Raw genomic sequence first — 20,444 nt, forward strand, 5'->3', positions numbered from 1 at the left:
AACTTATTCCAAACTTTTAATTCGCAAATTTCGTTTTTGGCATATTATTGTTTAGCAAATTATTGTATGTTTCACGATAAACTATTTACAAAATAATTTGATTGGTGCATAGAATGGAATACAAATTAGCTTGTGGTTTTTATTTTGTTTAGTGGGTAGATAATATAAAATTTGTTCTAAAATAATTTTCATATTTCATTCTTTTTGTCGAAATTTCCAAATGATTCATTAACAATAGAGGTGATTCTAGCGCTCGGCGGCCGCTGCCTCTCTTTGTTTTACATAAAATTCTTGTGAAAACCATGATCATCTGCCTTATGCTTTGATTTGTGGGTAACGGTGGGTAAGTATGTGAAGTGTCAATTTGACCAAACAAATTATTTGGGATTTAATATTTGGCCAAATAAAACATTTGCTATATAAACATTTGCCAAGTAAAATTTTGCCAAATGATAATTTGACCAAATGAATTAGTTGCGAAAAGTACAGTTGCTAAAAGTTCATTTCGCACCCTTAGAATGAAAGTGACTTAACTCAAAATTCCTGTTACTCTCGATTTCACCATAAACTGACCTTATAAAGCATGCTCTATATCCCTGTATAGATAAAGTGACCTATCTCTTAGTAAAAGCAGAGAAACGCATACTTCGGTCTCTTTCACTTGTCCCGCTTTTCGTGTATGCATATTGTGTGAAAGAGGCAGAACTAGTTTTACGTCGGCGGTGCTTGCGAGTGTACGTGTAATACATCGGCGGATCTCGAATTATATCTGTTTATTACAAAAATACTGTAAAGGTAAGTTCATGATTTTTTTGTCATAAAGTGACCTTTTAATAAATAGGTCTGTATTTAAACTAAATATGTTAGAGTATTCAGTGTTCATTTATGGATTCGGTCTGTTTAGTTAAAAATATAAATGAAGGATACACGACACTTTTACGAATAGGACTATTTATGACTGAACTAACCTAATTTAGTTTTGTTATTTTTGATATTGCGCCTGTGTAGAAGAAAAAATAAAAAGGACCGATTAACATATTTTTGGAATATGTCGCTTTAATATAAAATTTGTTTAAGATATGCATAAATTTATGTACTTAAGAGTTTAATAAGTTGTGTTGTTTCAGACTTTACTTCACAAGTTTACTAGTAAACTAAGAGCTAGTGAACGCCAGACCTACGTCATTTTATAAAAGCTGAAAGTTTGTCAGCGTATGCTCCCAATATAGGTTATAATGTTGGTGAATTATGAAGTTTGGGTCATCGTGGCTTTGGGAGCTTTAGAGCTACTCTAAAAAACTGTCTGGCAAGGAGTAGGAACTGTCAAAACTGTGTGAGTGTTGGGGAAAATATTTCTAATTATTGCCAAAATATGATTACATAAAAAATCAGATTTTATAATATATCCTATATTGGGAGCATACGCTGACAAACTTTCAGCTTTTATAAAATGACGTAGGTCTGGCGTTCACTAGCTCTTACTCTATGTATAGTCAAAATAACATCAAGACGAGTTAGTTCAAGATATGTTTAGTTTGATGGGAATGACACCTCCAAACATCCAAATTGATAATGAAAACAAAGACAGGGAGCTTTTTTTCCCTCGGGGATGACGGAGTCAAACAGCTTCTGAAGAGCCTTTAGTGCCGGCGCTCCACCTGCTTTCAGAAGCTCAGCCGTGATTCCATCATCACCCTGTACCTTGTTGTTTTTCAGGTGTTTGAGAGCCATTCTAATCTCGCACAGACTGACGTCCGAGATATTTTATAGTTTCGGGTCAATCTAGCTCTTGGGTCTTCGGCTAGATTTGTGATCAGGTGTGCGTACACTTGTGATAATTTTCCGTAGAACCTCAACCTCTTCCAATATCTCAGGCCCCGACGAGATGACTCTGCCATCCTCGGTCTTCAGCTTGGTCTGTTGGCTTTGGCTAACAGACAGATCTCTTGCTATAGAGCCCTTGTTACGCTCAGTCGCCTCTTTAATTGGGTCTGTATCAAATTGGCGTAGGTCGCGAGTTGAGTATACTTGCAGAACCAAGTTTCTTGTGTCTTCCATAAGTTTATTGGTGAGGTCAGAGATCTTTTTGATTCCTTTTGAACGACGGGTTTTAAAGAACTTAGACCCAGTCGTTTGGACAATTCCCACGAACCTGTCATTGCATTCGTCCACATTTCTGTAGTCTCCTAGGCATTTGAAAAGATTTCGAGATAAAAGATTTCGCAATTCGAGATAAAATCTTTCGGGGTTTTGGAGCTGGATGAGCGCTGGGCAGAGCGAAGACTTCATCACCTTCATTGGATTCGCGGAAGATATCGTAGTCATGCTCGATGGCTTCTCGATGGATAAAGAGCTTCTCAACAAATGGTTCTTAAAATGAACATGGACAAGACAAAAATCATGTCAAATATCCGTGTTGTAACCCACACCTCTGAAAGTTGGAGACTACACTCGAAGTTGTTGACAATTAAGTGTACCTGGGACAATCCAGTTAGGTAGGTCCAACTTCGAGAAAGAGGTCTGAGCTGAGGCTGGGCTGCGTTCGGGAAGCTTCGCAATATTCTCACGTCCGCAATGCCGCAGTGTCTCAAAACAAAAGTCTTTGACCAGTGTGTGTTGCCTGTGACTACTTAAGGATCTGAGACGTGGTCGCTTTCTATGGGCCTCATAAGAAGGGCGATGGAGCGTGCTATTCTCGGAGTCTCCCTGCGCGATGGAATCAGAAATGAGAAGATCCGCAGTAGAACCAAAGTGACATAGCCCGCAGAATCGCTAAAATCATGTGGCAGTGGGCGGGGCACATAGCTCACAGATTTGATGAGCCGCTGGGGCAAAAAAGTTCTCGAGTGGCGACCACGAGTTGGAAGACGTAGTGGCAGGCCCTCTACTAGGTGGATCGACGATCTGGTGAAGGTCGCGGGAGGTGCCTATGCGGGCGGCGCAGGACCGGTCGTTTTGGAAATCTTTGGAGTAGGCCTTTGTCCAGCAATAAGTAAACGTCATTTGGCTGAAATGAACGACTAAGAAGCAAACTATACCTACCCTTGGGCTATACCTCGGTTAGTTTTTTTTCATACAAAAAGGCTACCTTATAGCACCCAATATCTGAATGTGTAATTCAAATTATCCAACACTGTCTTATTGCTCACCTACCTACACCAAGAAATCTTTCACCCAAAAAGTAGTTGGTAGTGTACATCGTATTGTAGTTAGTACCTAGATAATTATTTTTTTAGGTTTGGTTAGGTACCTGACAGGTTAGAGCACTTGCCCCACCCTGCCCCACCGTGGCTACGCCCATGTTCACTACCTTATATTCACATAACATTCAGTATAGTAATGACTTATGTCAACAGATTCATTTGCAATATGCGTCATAAACAGACTTAATTAATAAAAAATCTCATCAGTTTCAAAAGTATTTTGTAATAAAGTGACTTAATTTAGAAGTACTTTATATTTTATGTCAAAATATATACTAAATAAAGTATAATTATAAAAAATACTCTGCCAATGTTAACTCAAAAGGTTAATCCATAAATCTACTTAAAATCCATCAAATGCGATAGAACACGAAACAGATATAGTAAAATGTATTCAAGACTACACTTTTTTGAAGACTTTCTTGTTCATTTACCACAAATTGCATTTTTTGGATTCGGTCACTTTCATTCTAAGGGTGCGATTTGGGAAATGAAACTTTGGCGATAAGTGGTTTGCGAAGTGAAATTTGGCGAAAAGTAATTTGGCCAAACGGAAGGATACCGAGTAACTCTCTATAGAGCTGTATACATTTTGTTGGTAGCGGAGACTGGTTGCGCCGCCATGGTGTCCCGGTGAAATATAGCCCTAACTCTCTATAGAGCTGTATACCTACATTTTGTTGGTAGCAGCGACTGGTTGCGCCGCCATGGTGTCCCGGTGAAATATAGCCCTAAGTTTCCATCAGGCATGGCAGGCATGGTAAGCACATATAAAATGGGCTACCTACTGTATTTTATTCATGTTTACCTCCTCAATACCTAATCAATGTTATTGCTAAAGGTGTTTTTTTTATTTTCAGAGGGAGGCCAGCCGTTCTGGATCATCAAGAACTCAATGGGCCCTGGATGGGGAGAATCAGGCTTCATCAGGATCAAGAGGAACGAGAATGCCTGTAACTTGATGAGTCCAAATGGTCAATTCGTTACAGCAACAGTGCAGTAGGAAATCGCATCAGCTTACCTTCTCACACTTCTTTAGGAAAGTAGCTTGGAACTAATTTTTGACTCAAAATTCTTGGGAAATATTTTTTTGGTGGCGGGTTATTTTGGTTTTCGAAAATAAATATTTGATTTCCTGTATCTTTTATTTTTATTGCATTTTCATAGTTTTAGAAGTGAAAAATGCACTGGTGGTTATTTATAAACAAAATAATATGTTAGGATTGCATAAGTTACAAACTTTGTCCTATGTAATTAGGTAAAGTAATATTATACTACAGGTATTTTATTTGATATCCTCATTTATATAAGTACCTATATTAAATGCTAATAGAGATTCAGAACTGGCATCAGAGAACTTACAGAAGAGCCTTAACAAAGTAAACGAATGGCTTCAAAAATGGAAAATCGAGGCTAGTGCTGCTAAATCTGTGCAGGTGACATTCACCCTGAAAAGAGGAGACTGGCCAATGTACTCACAGTGACCATGTTAGATATCTTGGCTTACACATTGATCCTAGACTATCCTGGAGGCACCACATCAAATGTAAAAAGCAGGAGCTTCAGCTGAAGTACAACAGCCTATACTGTATGCTAGGAAGGAACTCGCGACTCTCTTTGGACAACAAACTCCTTATACAGGGTGTCCCAAATACAATGGATAACCCTGTAAAATATGGGTAGTGACCGTCCATTCCGTACATTCCATTTTTAAAAAATTGCCACCTGCGATCACTTTTTCTCATGCCATTTTTACAAATGAGGATATTTTTCAATCTAATTTTTTTCTTTTCATAAGGGATATTTGGGCTATTAAAATAAAAGATAAAAGTCAACTAACTAGTTTAAAAGTATTTTGAAAAATAAAAGAAAGGATGATGGGCACCAATGTATGGAAAGTGGTACCCGCTCCAATAGCCATAACCAATATATATTTCAAAAGACCTTTAGATGTCGAAGAGGAAAATGTCTGCTATGGGGCCAGTTCTAATTCACGTTTTGAAAGCAGTAATTCCACTAAGCATAATAAAAAAGTAGGTATAACACAATCATCCATGTATAAGAGATTACTATGACTACAATCTATTAATATAACTAAAAGAAGCATTGAAAAGGAAAGGATTATACTCAGAAAAGAAGGAAATAATTCATTGACTTGCACTTTGAAAAGCCATCGTGTAAAAAAATGTAGGAAGCCCATCGTGTCCATTACCTTAAAAACTTCCTTGGTAAATTGAAATTCTAAAAAGGTATCACAAGCCTATGTATTCAGTATTATTTTACTCTCATGGCTACTTGAATAGCAACTAAGTAACTAGATGAAAACTGCAAAAATGAGTTTTTCTCGTAATAGTTAAACTAGGACTGCTCATGCAGCAGGCATTAAATACAATTAATGGATAATTTTTAACGTCATTTCAGCCATAGACGTTCACTGCTGAAACATAGGCCTACCCCAATGATTTTCATAACGACCGGTTGGTAGCGGCCTGCATTCAGCACCTTCCTGCTTACCTTTATGAGGTCCTTATAGGGTGTAGACTAAGTAAAAAGCAATGTAATAATACCGTTTAAGGAAAACAGAAAGCAATAATAGTAGAAGTTAAGTTCCCATAAAACCTGAATAAACCACAAAAACTACAAAGGTACTTTTGTGATCGCTCAAATCAACATGCATAGTATGGATTCTGTTGATTAAATATTAATAATTAAGCATGAATGTTTAATTATTAATATTTAATCAACAGCTTAAAGAATAAGTTTCAAGCTTTTATCTTTAAAATGACAATACTTTCAGACAAACTTTCATACCCCTTTTTTTGTCGCGGAGGAAATACTTTGCGCACCGTCACTACTGCCGGGGGACAGGGTGGTGTGTTGGACTCCCGGTGCCCTAAAATGGGCGTTACTCCGTCCTGAAAATGACAGGGTGTATTTATACCTACTAAAACCTCCTCGGCGTTCCGTCATGCGCGTCTGCTGTCTGCGTCTGGTGTCGCGAGTATGTGGCCGTAGCCTTAGACTTCCACGACACCACCGGCAACACACCCCCTCGTGGGGGGCCGACGGGAATGGCCCGAAACGCCAAGCCGTTCCCGTCAGACGGAGGTGGCAAGGGTGCCCCCGCACCCCCGGTCTGCTGGCCGCCACCTGGGGGGAGAGTAGAACGGTCGTACAACCGCCTTCTCCACCCGTTTCTCTTTCGCCTGCGGAGCGATGGGGCGAGAGGATCGTTCTCCCGCTTACACTCCGCTGCCTCCTTCTGAAGGATGATTGATTCGTATTAAAAAGTAGGTAGCCAATTGAATTCTGAGGCTCTAGCTAGACTATCTGACGATCCTATTCAATACAATCATACAAAAAAAAGATACAACAAATCTTTCCTCTTTATAATTTCTATACATCTGCGGGCTATGTCGGTCACTTTGGTCCTCCTGCGGATTTCCTCATTTCTGACTCGATCACGCAGGGAAACTCCGAGCATAGCACGCTCCATCGCCCCTTGGACCAGTCGTTGTAGAAATCTTTGGGGGAGGCCTTTGTCAAGCAGTGGACGTCATTTGGCTGAAACGACGATTAATAATTTATTAAATACTAGCTTTTGACAGCGGCTTCGTCCACGATATTTTCGTTCTACTCACTACTACTACTCACAGGAAGTTAAAGCCTATGTCACTCAAGAATAATGTAGCTTCAGTCGGTGTTTCAAAATCGAGTTACTTACTTCCTACTATCGATTATGCGATTTTGGTTTTTGATCGTGGTTTCTTGATGTGCTGATGGTGAACTCCATTTCCTGAACTCTATCTCAGTAACATTTAATTATGAGGTGCAGCTATCACCAAGACCCTAAATTACACGTGTAATCAAATATATTTTAACTATTTCCACTGTAAAGTCAAATATGTGTACAGATAAACATTTTATAATACATTTTATTGCTAAAAATTCTGCGCATGAAGTGGTTCAAGTATATAAACGGGTACAAATTTTTTCAACGGCATAGTTGAACAATTAAAAATGTTCCCTTTGGTAGTTCTCCTGTGTTGCCTGGGGGCTTTGGTCTCCTCGGCTCCTCAAAAAGTGTTTTATTCTGTTAACGAGGCCCCGAGCTACTTCGAAGATTTCATGCAAACGTACAATAAGGTTTACAGCAGCGAAGCAGAGAAGCAAGCCAGATTCGAAATATTCAAGAAAAACTTGGAAAAGCTCAACGAACAGAATCAGATGGACGATGCAGTTTTTGGTAAGAACATTAATATTAGCATTCCAATTGGACATCCCGTTACTATAAATTGACATCCAATTCTTGTGATTAAATTCGCTGCAGGTTCCAAGACGGTGAGCTACGACTATTGAACCTTCAATGGTTAGATTTAATTGTAGACCGAACTGTAGATCCTAGTTTTAAGAATAGCAGTAGTGGAAAAGAGATCATCATTTCAGCCATAGGACGTCCACTGCTGAACATAGGCCTCCCCCAATGCTTTCCATGCTGATCGATTGGTAGCGGCCTGCGTCCAGCGCTTCCCTGCTACCTTTACGATGTCGTCGGTCCACCTTGTAGGTGGACGTCCCACGCTGCGTTTTCCGGTACGCGGCCTCCATTCCAGAACCTTTCTGCCCCATCGGTGCACAAAGGAAAAGAGATGGTGGGAGAGTAGATATTGAGCAGATGATTTAACATTGCATAATAATATGTTGGGTCGCCTAGTGTTCCCGCTCTATCCATGCATATTACAAATACAGCATTAGGTACGGTTTTTTGAAAATGTTTGCTCTTTTTTAATTTTGGTGGAAACATTATCTTTTTAGGCATCAACGAGTTCACGGATTTGACCCCAGAGGAGTTTCTTACATACTACACTGGCTACGTCAACGTGGGTGCAGAGTATGCATGCAGGCTTGAAAGGTTTGACAACGCGAGCCGCGTGTCTGCGCCTGAGTCGCACGACTGGCGCGCGCTGAACAAGGTCACTCCAGTCAAGAACCAGATGACTTGCGGCTCCTGCTGGGCTTTCAGTGCTGTTGGTAAGTCCAATTACTTTTAAATGCGTGTAGTTTTGGCTATACTCTTATACAGAATTCGAAAAGAGATACCTACATGTATCTAAAAGAACACTTGTCCTGTGTTTTGCAGGAGCTGTTTTTGTAGGATCTATAATTCATTCATAAATTAATATCCCGTTGTCCCTAAAAAAACCGATTCTTTCGAATTTGGAATTCAAATTTCAAACTCACCCTTGTGTGTTCATACGACAAAAAGAAAGGTCCCTGAATATCTAAATAATTAAACTAAATATCTAATTAATTTAATTATTTGATAAAAAAGTAACCTTTTAATCATAATATTTTTAAATAATAATAATGTTGTTTCTAATGTTTTTTTTAATTTTTTGTCTCTCAGGTGCCGTCGAAAGTCAGCACGCAATTGTCCACAACCAACTGTTAGATTTATCTGAACAACAAATATTGGATTGTACCAAAAAGAGCTTGGGGTGCCAAGGGGGATGGATATCAAATGCTCTTTAGTAAGATTCCCTTTCTTATATTCCTTTACATTTAAGAACTCACTAACCGAGAGTTTAACTAAAATTGTACTCGTTTTTTTACATAACTAAAAACTATCGTGAATTTGTGTCATTTGTAAGTCTATGTCTCATTAAATAACAAAATGTGACGCTCTAATTCGGAATTTTTTTATATTTAGTTTAGTATAATACAAACAGCTAATTTAAAAGCTAATTTGTTGGTTTTGATGTCAACTATCTATCCTGCGAGGTTACCGGTGTTTTACAAATAACCGTATATAGTAAAATATTTTTTTTGCCAAAGAAATGCTTTGCGCATCGTTATCACTGCCAGGGGACAGGGTGGGACTCCCGGCTCCCTGAAAAGGACGCTGCTCTGTCCTGAAAAGGACGGGGTATACCCACTAAGAAACGGCGTTCCATCATCTCCCGAGTGGGGGTGTCGCGAGTATCCGGCCGTAGCCTCAGACCTTCGCGATAGTATAGTAAATACCTATGAATATTTCACAGTGAATTAGCGAATACCGGTGGCATCATGCGAGAACAGGACTACAGCTACCAGAATGCGCAGGGCTTCTGCAAGTACGACGCCAGCAGGGCCGTAACCAGGGTCACCACCTGCCGCCAGTTCCACTTCATGTCGGAGGAGGAACTTAAGGAGACACTCGCGAGTGTTGGACCGATCTCTATTGGTACATTAAAGATGTTTAAATTTTAGGCAGTCTACACACTAAAGGTTCGACTACATCGGTTCGGTGATTAGTAAAAATCAGTAGTATCGCCATCGCCATCACCATTACGCACACGGGCTGCACGCGTTGGTTTGGTCGAACCATAACATAGAGTCGAGCGAAAATGACAAAGAGGGCAAAAAGAATAAAAAGGAGCTCGCTCATCTAATCAATACTCCCGAACTGTTACAGGGATGTCTAGTGGAGCGGTGTTCGCTCCATACCTCATTCTTCTGTGGTGGTGAAAAACGGGTTTTATAGCTGGATGTATATGTATATGTTACAGGAAATGTATGAAATCCGTCATTGTATACAATTCCTAGGAATTGTGTATAAGTCCTAAAATCACCCGGAAATGTGTGATGTAAATTATATTAGACACATTTCCTAGGAAATTTACACATTTCCTAAACAGCAATCGGAAAAGTAATTAAGATTTCAATGAATACGCGTGGACATGCGGTACGAGGGGAGGATATTGCATCATCCGATTACGCGGGGTATCTATCGAACCGCCAAATTTTTTGTACGCCTAGTTGACTATGGCACACAAATTTTAAGCCTAAAATTTTTTACACAAAATTATTTTTATTACTCCACTTTTTTTCTCCGAAACTTAAATGGCACTATCGCGCCGCAATAGCTGTGTATGTGTAAGGTCGCAAGTCTAACCTAACCTAACCGAGACTTTGTTATCCAGCTACAGGAGTACTAAAACCTTCATGCCAATAATAGTTTAATAAAAAGAGAAGTTAAAATTAGGGATTTCCAATACTTCAGCGTAATATGCGTGATGCCGAAAGAAAGGTATGCCAATAAATTTTAGGCAAATATTTTTTTCGGCCAAAGTACTTTAATAGTGCGAAAACAACTGTCAGGCTAAACAATAATAATTGTGATTTAAAAAAAGTACCTATCGGCCCATTGGCCACATTTGGTTTGACTAAATGAAATTTTAGGCGTACCGAGGGGCACCCGATCACGCGACCGCGCTTGTGCCGCTTAGTTTTATACATTTCCTAATACAATATTGGAATTCTATAAAATTCCTAGGAAAAGTATACATTTCCTAGGATATGTGCGTATTAAAAAATCTCTGAAGCAATATTTTATACATTTCCTAAACAGCTTCGGAATTGTATACATTTCCTAGGAATAGTATACAATTCCTAGAATTCATACATTTCCTGTAACATATACAAAGATGTATATTACTAATTAATCAATATTGTTTCTAGCGGTCGCAGCTGACAACAACTGGCAGAACTACCGCGGGGGAATATTAGAAATGTGCTCCCAATCAGTCAACCATGCTGTGCTTCTAGTCGGTTATGGCTCAGGTATACAATTCCATAGTAATTTTTATTCATACAGATTTAGGTACCTATAAATAGTAAGAAGAAGGAAATAAAGAAACATGTATTACTATAAACCAGTGGCAGTTAGGGATTGCAATCCGGTATCATTTTCAATCCGGCCGGATTTCACCGGATTGACGCTAACCGGCGGATCCGGCCGGATTGCATAGTTACTTGGTTTAGTATTTAGTGATTTTTAGTTTTGATAATAGTACATAAAAAGAAAAATAAAATACGTATTTATGGAAAATAAAGTCATTTTTATTTATATTTTTCGGTATTAATTGTAATTTTTGGTAAGTACTATTTGTACTAATAAAATTATGAAAATTCTAAATAATAAAGTTAGTAATTGCCTGCTTGTATACCTTTCTTGCAAATAAAAAGTTTTCTATTCTATTCTATTCTAATCAGTCTGACTCTCACTTATTTCTGTATGTAAGTATCTGAAAGTACTTAATTAATAATACTATGACACTCTTATTAATAATCTACACAGACTTAAATCAACAAAACAGTCTTTTAAAATTGTACTTATAAATTCAACTTCAGTTCTTTTTAAGAAACAATCTGACTCCTAAGAAACAATAAAATGGCAAATGCGCGCGCGCTCGACTTTCCCAGTTCATGTTCGCGTATTTTTTGCTTTACCAAATCCGCCACCGGATCCGGCGCCGACTCACCGGATCCGGTAGGTCCAAAAACACACCGGATCCGCCGGATTACCGGATCCGCCGGACCGGATTGCAATCCCTAGTGGCAGTGCCACCTTTTCGCCAAACGATGCCCACGCAACGGGACTTCAGTTTAAATACAAACCCACATCTTTTCATAATATTCAATTAAACTCCTAGTACCAGCACAGAATAATAATAAGTACTACGTACAGAAGTTTTACTTCGCGAAGGTATTTAAAAAAATGTATGCTCAATGTCATTAACAATATGGTGTAATTTAGCTTGTCTCAAGAGTCAAGCAAGTTTGTCAGAAGTTTTGTTGACAAACGTCAGTGATCGGTACTGCGCCGAAGCTATAGGGCTGACTTCGGTAAAATGATGTGACGTGAGGTGCCAATCTGCAGAAAATGGCGGAGGAAATACATGATTTAGCATGAATTATCATGAATAATATTAACTACTTATTTACCTCTCAGTGTCTTCAGGCAACTTAAAAAAGTACATTCTGTATTTTTATTATTATTTAGGCAGTTAAATACTGCACAGTATTTAGTACACCATTTTCTTTATTTTTTTCCATCATACACAAGAATACGCGTGCGTGAGTCAATGTTCGCTCGTATGTGAGGCCTTGTCGAATAGTACTCTTGTAGGGGGCAATCGTGCGTGTTTTGTTTTCGATGTAAACTCGCGGAGATGAACAGGCCTGGTACCAGCTTGACTAATAATACGAAACTCGTGCGTATTACGATTCATCATCATCATTTCAGTCATAGGACGTCCACTGCTGAACATAGGCCTCCCCCAATGATTTCCATGTTGATCGATTGGTAGCGGCCTAAGTCCAGCGCCTTCTTGCTACCTTTATGATGTCGTCGGTCCACCTTGTGGGTGGACGGTTTCCGTTACGCGGCCTCCACCTTGCTGCCCCATCGGCCGTATTACGATTACGAATAACAGAATATGGGCTTCTGTAATTGATGTACCTCATAAGAATCTATTTTATGAAAAGTGTTTCTTGATTTTCAGAGGGAGGCAGGCCGTTCTGGATCATCAAGAACTCATGGGGCACTGGATGGGGAGAATCAGGCTTCATTAGGATCAAGAGAAACGTGAATGCCTGTAACTTGATGGGTGGTCAATTCGTTACAGCAACAGTGCAGTAGGACATTGGACTTCTCAGACTTCTTTAGGAAAGAAGCTTGGATATAACCTATACCAATTTTTGATTCAAAATTCTTGGGTAATATTTTTTTGGTGGCGGGTTTTTTTTTGGTTTTCGAAAATAAACATTTTATTTCCTGTATTTCCTGTTTTTATTTTTAATGCATTCCCTTAGCGAAAAATGCATTGGTGGTAATTGTAAACAAACATACATATAATAACAGCTTTAATGTAATGCTAAAAAAAATAAAACGCGGGCGGCCGCTAGTTAATGATGTCTATGTATAATTTCTAATAGTAGTGGCCTCTCAATATAGGCCTTAAATAAGCTTAAAGTTGCACAGCGTGCTATGAAGAGGACTATGCTTGGTGTTTCTTTACGAGATCGAATCAGAAATGAGGAGATCCGCAAACGAACTAAAGTCACTGACATAGACCGACGGATTAGCAAGCTGAAGTGGCAATGGGCAGAGCTCATAGTACGCAGAACTGACGGCCGATGGGGCAGCAAGGTTCTAGAGTAGAGGCCACATACCGGAAAGCACAGCGTAGGACGACGCCCACTAGATGCACCGACGACCTCATAAAGGTAGCAGGAAAGCGCTGGATGCAGGCCGCCACCAACCGGCCATTGTAGAAATCATTGGAGGAGGCCTATGCTCAGCAGTGGACGTCCTATAGCTGAAATGATAATTTCTAAAGTAGGTAATTAAGTGTTTGCATTAGGATGGAACGTTCAAATCCACACGCTTAGGAGTGGGAGGATAATTGTTTGAATATTTTAGGTACGTATGGACCAACAATTGTATTATTTAAGGTTATTAAGGTGAGCTGATGATGGAATGTAAAACTTCATAGCTTAGGAGTTTGATGATCCTACTTTTTGTTGCCGATATTTAAAGTACCTTTTTTTTACGTCGGTAAATGGTTTGCGCATATACTGGTCGGTGGGGACGGCCAGTGGGTTACGTGGGACTCTCCTCGCCTACCCACTAAAGGCGGGGCCTACCCACTTAAACCCGACGGTTTCCACCAGAGCCCAAAGAAATGGAGCCGCGAGTTATTGTCTTAGTTGGACAATCGTCCGCAGCTCCGCCTCAGGCTAGAGGCTTGCTCACGAGCGAGCCTCTTTGGCTTGGAGGGAACCCCCAGGGGCCCTTCTCCAGTTGTTTTTTATAGAGGTTTTCTCCTCGCGGCCCTGGTACAACAGGACCCCCGGCCCGCCGTAGCGTTACGGTCTGCTCCATGCCGCTGCTCAGTCAGCTCTGCTGATCAGAGAAGTACCGAGAGCGGCCCTCCAAAGAATGGGCCCGGGCAAATGCCCCGTCAGCCCCCACCTGTGGAGGTTTTTAAAGATGTCCCCTGCATCTGCCCGGGCTATTGCCTCGATGGCCCCCAGCTTACAGGTTGCCCGACAGGCCCGCCGAGTTAATGAGACCTGCCGCGCAGGTGAGAAGTTAGCCGCCCGCGTGAATGGGCCACGTGGACGTTGCCCAGGGTGCACCACGAGGAGGTCCCTCAGCATCGCACCCCATATTTAAAGTACCTAAACTGTATATAAAAGGGAAGATTATTTGCACTTACATGAAAAAGCATGAAATAAATTAAATTTAACAATATAATTATAACCGTCTTCAAAAAATGATGCACTAGAAAGAGCTGGTCAACATTAGTCCCTCTAAAACCTGAATGAACCACAAAAACTACAAAAGTAATTTTGTGACCGCTCAAATGAATACTATGCATTCTGAATCTGAACACTTTATAATATTAGTATAGATCAGCGGGCTGTGTCGGTCACTTTGGTCCTCCTGCGGATTTCCTCATTTCTGATTCGATCACGCAGGGAAAAGCCAAGCACGCTCCATCGCCCTTTGGGTGACCTTGAGCCTTCTTATGAGGCCCATAGTAAGCGACGCCGTCTCAGATCCGTATACCATCACTGGCAACACACACTGGTCATAGACTTTTGTCTTGAGACACTGCGGTATTTCGGACGTAAGAAAATCGCGAAGCTTCCCGAACGCTGCCCAGCCGAGTTGGATTCGACGATTGACCTCTTTCTCGAAGTAGGACCTACCTAACTGGACTGTTTGTCCCAGGTATACATAATTGTCAACAACTTCAGAGTGTAACTAGTGTCTCCAACCTTTAGAGGAGTGGGTACAATACGGGCATTTGACATAATTTTTGTCTTGTCCATGTTCATTTTAAGACCCACTTATTGAGAGGCTCTACTGAGGCTATCGAGCATCGTGCTTAGATCCTCCACGGTCTCAGCCATGACTACGATATCATCCCTATAATTACACGTGTAATCAAATATATTTTAACTATTTCCACTGTTAAGTCAAAATATGTGTACTGATAAACATTTAATAATAAATTTTATTGCTAAAAATTCTGCGCATGAAGTAGTTCAAGTATATAAACGGGTACAAATCTTTCCAACGGCATAGTTGGTCGGTGAATAGTTGAAAATGTTCCCTTTGGTAGTTCTCCTGTGTTGCGTGGGGGCTTTGGTCTCCTCGGCTCCTCAAAAAGTGTTTTATTCTGTTAACGAGGCCCCGAGCTACTTCGAAGAATTCATGCAGACGTACAATAAGGTTTACAGCAGCGAAGCAGAGAAGCAAGCCAGATTCGAAATATTCAAGAAAAACTTGGAAAAGCTCAACGAACAGAATCAGGTGGATGATGCAGTTTTTGGTAAGAACATCCACAATATTAAAATTTGTGTAAACATTCCTATTTTTTGTTTGCCCAGGTCGGTTCTTTGGATGGCCATTCTCAGAACTTCTCTGATCAGCAGAGCTGACAGAGCAGCAGCACGGAACAGACAATACGCTACGGCGGGTCGGAGGTCCTGTTCTATCAGGGCTACGAGGAGAAAACCTCTATAAAAACAACTGAAGGAGGGGATTGGGGTTCCCCTCGAAGCCAGAGAGGTTCCCTCATGAACGAGCCTCTATCCTGAGGCGGAGCTGCGGACAAATTTCCAAGATAAAACAATAACTCGCGGCTCTGTTTCTCTGGGCTCCGGTGGACACCGTCGTGTTTAGTGGGTAGGCCCCGCCTTTCGTGAGCAGGCGGGGAGAGTCCCACATAACCCATTAACCGTCCCCATCGATAGTAGTCTGTTACTTAGATTGTGAAGATAATTTGACATTATGTTGGATCCTTTGGTGATCCCGCTCTATCCATAATGAAATAGTAAAGTGCAATAATTTATTAGTACAAATACAGCAGTCTCTATGAAATCCCCCACTTTTCAGGCATCAACGAATTCACGGACTTGACCAAAGAGGAGTTTATTTCACGCTACACGGCTACGGTAACGTCGGTGCAGAGGTTAGATGCCAGTATTGGAGGTCTAACAACGCGAGCCGCGTGTCTGCGCCTGAGTCGCACGACTGGCGCGCGCTGAACAAGGTCACTCCAGTCAAGAGCCAGATGACTTGCGGCTCCTGCTGGGCTTTCAGTGCTGTTGGTAAGTATAGGTGGTAATTGGGTCATCCCAACTAATATTATAAATGCGAAAGTAACTCTGTCTGTCTGTCTGTCTGTTACGCTTTCCCGCTTAAACCTCGCAACCGATTTTGATGAAATTTGGCATAGAGATAGTTTGAGTCCCGGGAAAGAACATAGGATAGTTTTTATCCCGGTTTTTGAAACAGGGACGCGCGCGATAAAGTTTTTCTGTGACAGACAAAATTCCACGCGGGCGAAGCCGCGGGCGGAAAGCTAGTTGTTACTATAAAACTACTTTTTATGTATGTTTCTATGAGTTTCTCATGAAGATGAACCTTTTTATGTAGAGTAGGTTAGTCGTTAGTTTTCCTTTATTCGCATTTTATAATATTAGTCATTTCCAATTTTGCTATTAATATTTTTTTGTCTCTCAGGTGCCGTCGAAAGTCAGTACGCGATTGTCCACAACCAACTGTTAGATTTATCTGAACAACAAGTGGTGGATTGTACCCAAAGCACCTTCGGTTGCCAAGGGGGATGGATGTCAAATGCTCTTGAGTGAGATTTTCAAAATATGTTTCTTACTTTACATAAATAACTCGCTATCCGAGAGTTTGGTCCGGTGTCCAGCAAGGCGGAGCGGGGCGGAGATGTGCGTTGGAATTGGCAGACTATTTCCACCAAAGCGAAGCGGAGAAGAGCGGAGACGAGAGGAGATGTGTGAGCTGTGAGTCAGCTGGCAGTCTATTGCTATCTATGAAAGAAAAACACTCCGCACAGCGTCGCTTTGCTCCGCTCCGCACAGCTCCGCGCCGCCGCCCCTGTCAAATTCTATAGAAAAATGAGTCCGCGCTACACTTCTCTCTTCTACGCGCGATCCATTTCCACCGAAGCGGAGCAGAGAAGCAGAAATAAAGAAATCTGATTGGTTATTCAAAATACTTCTCTGCTCTGCTCCGCTCTGCCTCGGTGCAAACAGGGCCTAACTATGAACATTTCACAGCGAATTAGCGAATACCGGCGGCATCATGGGAGAACAGGACTACAGCTACCAGAATTCGCAGGGCTACTGCAAGTACGACGCCAGCAGGGCCGTAGTCAGGGTCACCTCCTGCCGCCAGTTCGACTTCCGATCGGAGGAGGAACTCAAGGAAACCCTCGCGAGTGTTGGACCTCTCTCCATTGGTACATTAAAGAAGTTTATTTTGTGTAAAGTTTATGCAGGCTACACACTAGGGTGGAGCACGGTTGTATGGGAAAAAATTTTTTTTTAGTTTCGAAGTTCTAATAGGGTGGGATTTGTGCCTTATATGAAAGTATAAATAACTGTATTTTTTTATCTCATTTAATGAATATCTTCTGCCTCCGCAGTGACTTCAAAATTTTAAAATTTTATTTAAAGTTGAAAGTCGTCTAAGGTGAAATATTGCGCTCTATTTATTAGTAAGAAGGTATTAAATGACAGATAATTTATAGATTAGATATTTACTAAGGCAATATAACAAGAAATACATACAAGAATTAGATAAATTACTTTAATTATTATGCTTGAAAATCCTTTTTTGATCAAAATTTAGGCATCACGTTTCGCGATTCCAACTTGACTTTTATTGCACCTTTTTAGTGACTTTCTGGATGCAGTGAGAAATAGAATCTTTGATCGTAATCTTCACAGGTCCCTCAACAGCTTGAGTGAGGTAGAGAATCCTTAAAACAAAGGTTTGCTCTCACCACCAGATTTGACAATGTGCTGAATTTCTAAGTCAAATAAATATCTCAAAAGCGGCTGTTTGGTTAAGTAAATTAAATAAATATATAAAATAGCATTAAAGTGTATCACTAGTACTTAAAAAATTCTAGGTATTGAAGGGTGACTCGTACTGTGTGACTTTAGTATGCGACGAGCGGCCAGCTCTCTGACATCGTAAGAAGACTGCTATCAGGCTATACTCGTAATAGCTTTTTCTCCGGGTAACTAGTTCTTTAATCTTTCATAGGGTATCTGACAGGCATCTCGAGGCCATAATAATTTTAAACAGATGACGGGTGCCATCTTTGCATGATGGTTTTGTCTTAATCAAAAACCAGGAAGAAGCATAGACTTTAACCACAATAGTAGCCAGAGGTATCAAAATTTCTATTGGATTTTAAGTTTCTACAATACAAACGTAGTATTCGGTACGCTCGTGTGATCTAACGGGCATGTTACAATTCACCAGGAGAAATTATTGCGAGATTTTGTGAGAATACGCCTAATTACCGCCGAAGCAATTTTATGCAAGTTCTGCTGATCAGTACCTGAGTACTGATCAGCAGAACTTGCATAAAATTGCTTCGGCGGATTGCTTGATCAGAAATGGCCAATTATCTGAATAATTGGCCATTTCTGATCACATTTGTCCTTCAATTTGTTCAAATTTATAGATAGGCAGTTTCTCACAAATGTTTCCAGAGCTTTTCCAGTAGACTATCTGACAAAGACGCGAGTCGTGAAAAGGGCCAGAAAAAATCTCTTCTTGCGCTCTCTCACGCCCTTATTAAAATTATAAACCCAAAGCCTGGCTTTTTTGTGTATTTTACATTGAAAATATAGCATATCAGTAAACGATTTGTGATAAAAAAATAGTATTTTTATTTAAATATTGCACAGATATGTGGCGCCTAAGTGAGGTCTAAAACCAACTTTTTTTATAAATTCAGTGTCGATGCGGAGGCAGTTACTCTAAACCGAATTGATTAATATTTTGCATGACTTCATTTAAGCCCTAAAGGCACAAAATTTTGACTATTACATTACAGATATCTGAAAAAAAAATTTTCGCTCCACCCTACTACACACTAAGCCCGATATAATTCTAATGAAATAAATCCGCCGGGATCTTGCGTTTTTTCGAATGACGTGTTCTCCTAAAGTTTCTTATTGGAAAAAATAGTTTGATCTATTTAATTTTCTAACTTAAGTATGACCAACCACATCAGGGTGGACCGGTCTTTGTGGAAAACCTTGGGGGAGGAATTTGTCCAGCAGTGGACGTCTTTCGGCTGAAACGAACGAATGTTATTAATTAATAGATATTGTTTCTAGCGGTCGCAGTTGACAGCTGGCAGAACTACCACGGGGGATTATTGGAAATGTGCCCCCAAGCCCAAGTCAACCATGCTGTGCTTCTAGTCGGTTATGGCTCAGGTATTCAATTCTGCTTACAACTTATTATGGCTTAATACACACATCATAAAGCTAGGATGAAGGCGCTGGACACAGGCCGCTACCAACCGGGCAACATGGAAAGCTTTGCTGAGGTCTATGTTCAGCAGTGGACGCCCTATGGCTGAGATGATGATGATGATCGCTTATTATCCTCTCTATAAGCTTTTGCAAGCATAGAATATTCGCAATATCCTCTTATGTCTTTTGTGATGTCCATGGCAATAAATGTTTCTTTCTTTCTTTCTCTTAATAGTTTCGAGGTAAAACAACACCTACATGACTATTGGATACACACTCATACATTATCACATCATTACTCAACATTCAATTAAACTTCAACGACAATACGAGTATAACAGTAGTAACTTTATCATGAGTATAATACATTTTCGTCATCGCTAGTGAGTGTGTCAAAATCTATAAAGTAGTTCTTGACAGCTTTCATATATTTTTTACGCAACTGTGATTACACCTAGTATAAACTTATGGTAAGCACACAGAATATTTGCTACTGTATTTTATGTTTACCTCTTCAATGTTATTGCTAAAGGTGTTTCTTGATTTTCAGAGGGAGGCAGGCCGTACTGGATCATCAAGAACTCATGGGGCCTTGGATGGGGAGAATCAGGGTACATCAGGATCAAGAGGAATGTGAATGCCTGTAACCTGATGGGTGGTCAATTCGTTACAGCAACAGTGCAGTAGGACATTGCAGCTTATTTTCTCATACTTCTTTAGAATGGACCTTGGATTTATATCCAACTCGTCCAAACTTTTGATTCAAAATTTTTGGGTACTATTTTTTTTTGGTGGCGGGTTACTTTTTGGCTCGAAATGTAAAATAAACTTCATTATTGCAAAAATGATATTTTCATTGCATTCTCATAGTTTTCTAAGCGACAAAGGCATTGGTGGTTAGCTGCTTCAATGTTTGTTCAATCAGGGATGCAGTTAGGTTTAGATAAGTGTCAAACTGTGTTTGTTTTATAGAGTTCAATAAGGTAATAAATCTGTATACCTTTTTTGTCTCAACGAATCTACTTAAGTATCTTTAAAAAAAAAAAATTACGCGACCAGCTCTTAAATTATTGTATAATGACACAC

General features: G+C 40.2%; 2 protein-coding genes across 2 annotated transcripts; both read left to right on the top strand.

Annotated features, from left to right (window-relative positions):
• The first annotated feature begins 7,223 nt into the window (after positions 1–7,223).
• Positions 7,224–12,671, top strand: LOC135088118 (uncharacterized). The gene is made up of 6 exons (XM_063983001.1): positions 7,224–7,449; positions 8,019–8,234; positions 8,611–8,701; positions 9,245–9,426; positions 10,704–10,805; positions 12,530–12,671. The coding sequence occupies exons 1-6, from the start codon at positions 7,224–7,226 to the stop codon at positions 12,664–12,666; spliced, it is 954 nt and encodes a 317-aa protein (XP_063839071.1). The 3' UTR covers positions 12,667–12,671.
• A 2,473-nt stretch (positions 12,672–15,144) lies between these two features.
• On the top strand, positions 15,145–20,049 carry LOC135088119 (uncharacterized). The gene is made up of 6 exons (XM_063983002.1): positions 15,145–15,370; positions 16,011–16,151; positions 16,567–16,690; positions 17,136–17,317; positions 19,218–19,319; positions 19,909–20,049. The coding sequence occupies exons 1-6, from the start codon at positions 15,145–15,147 to the stop codon at positions 20,043–20,045; spliced, it is 912 nt and encodes a 303-aa protein (XP_063839072.1). The 3' UTR covers positions 20,046–20,049.
• Positions 20,050–20,444: the final 395 nt, after the last annotated feature.

Source organism: Ostrinia nubilalis, chromosome 3 (assembly GCF_963855985.1).
Source record: "Ostrinia nubilalis chromosome 3, ilOstNubi1.1, whole genome shotgun sequence".
NCBI classification, from domain to species: Eukaryota; Metazoa; Arthropoda; class Insecta; order Lepidoptera; family Crambidae; genus Ostrinia; species Ostrinia nubilalis.

Excerpts from the sequence above, each read along its gene's own strand:
- LOC135088118 (XM_063983001.1), top strand. The coding sequence starts at position 7,224 with ATGTTCCCTTTGGTAGTTCTCCTGTGTTGCCTGGGGGCTTTGGTCTCC. Across the intron at positions 8,702-9,244 it reads TGTACCAAAAAGAGCTTGGG|TGAATTAGCGAATACCGGTG; the intron begins GTGCCAAGGGGG and ends AATATTTCACAG. Across the intron at positions 9,427-10,703 it reads TGTTGGACCGATCTCTATTG|CGGTCGCAGCTGACAACAAC; the intron begins GTACATTAAAGA and ends TATTGTTTCTAG.
- LOC135088119 (XM_063983002.1), top strand. The coding sequence starts at position 15,145 with ATGTTCCCTTTGGTAGTTCTCCTGTGTTGCGTGGGGGCTTTGGTCTCC. Across the intron at positions 15,371-16,010 it reads GGTGGATGATGCAGTTTTTG|AGGTTAGATGCCAGTATTGG; the intron begins GTAAGAACATCC and ends ACGTCGGTGCAG. Across the intron at positions 16,152-16,566 it reads CTGGGCTTTCAGTGCTGTTG|GTGCCGTCGAAAGTCAGTAC; the intron begins GTAAGTATAGGT and ends TTTGTCTCTCAG.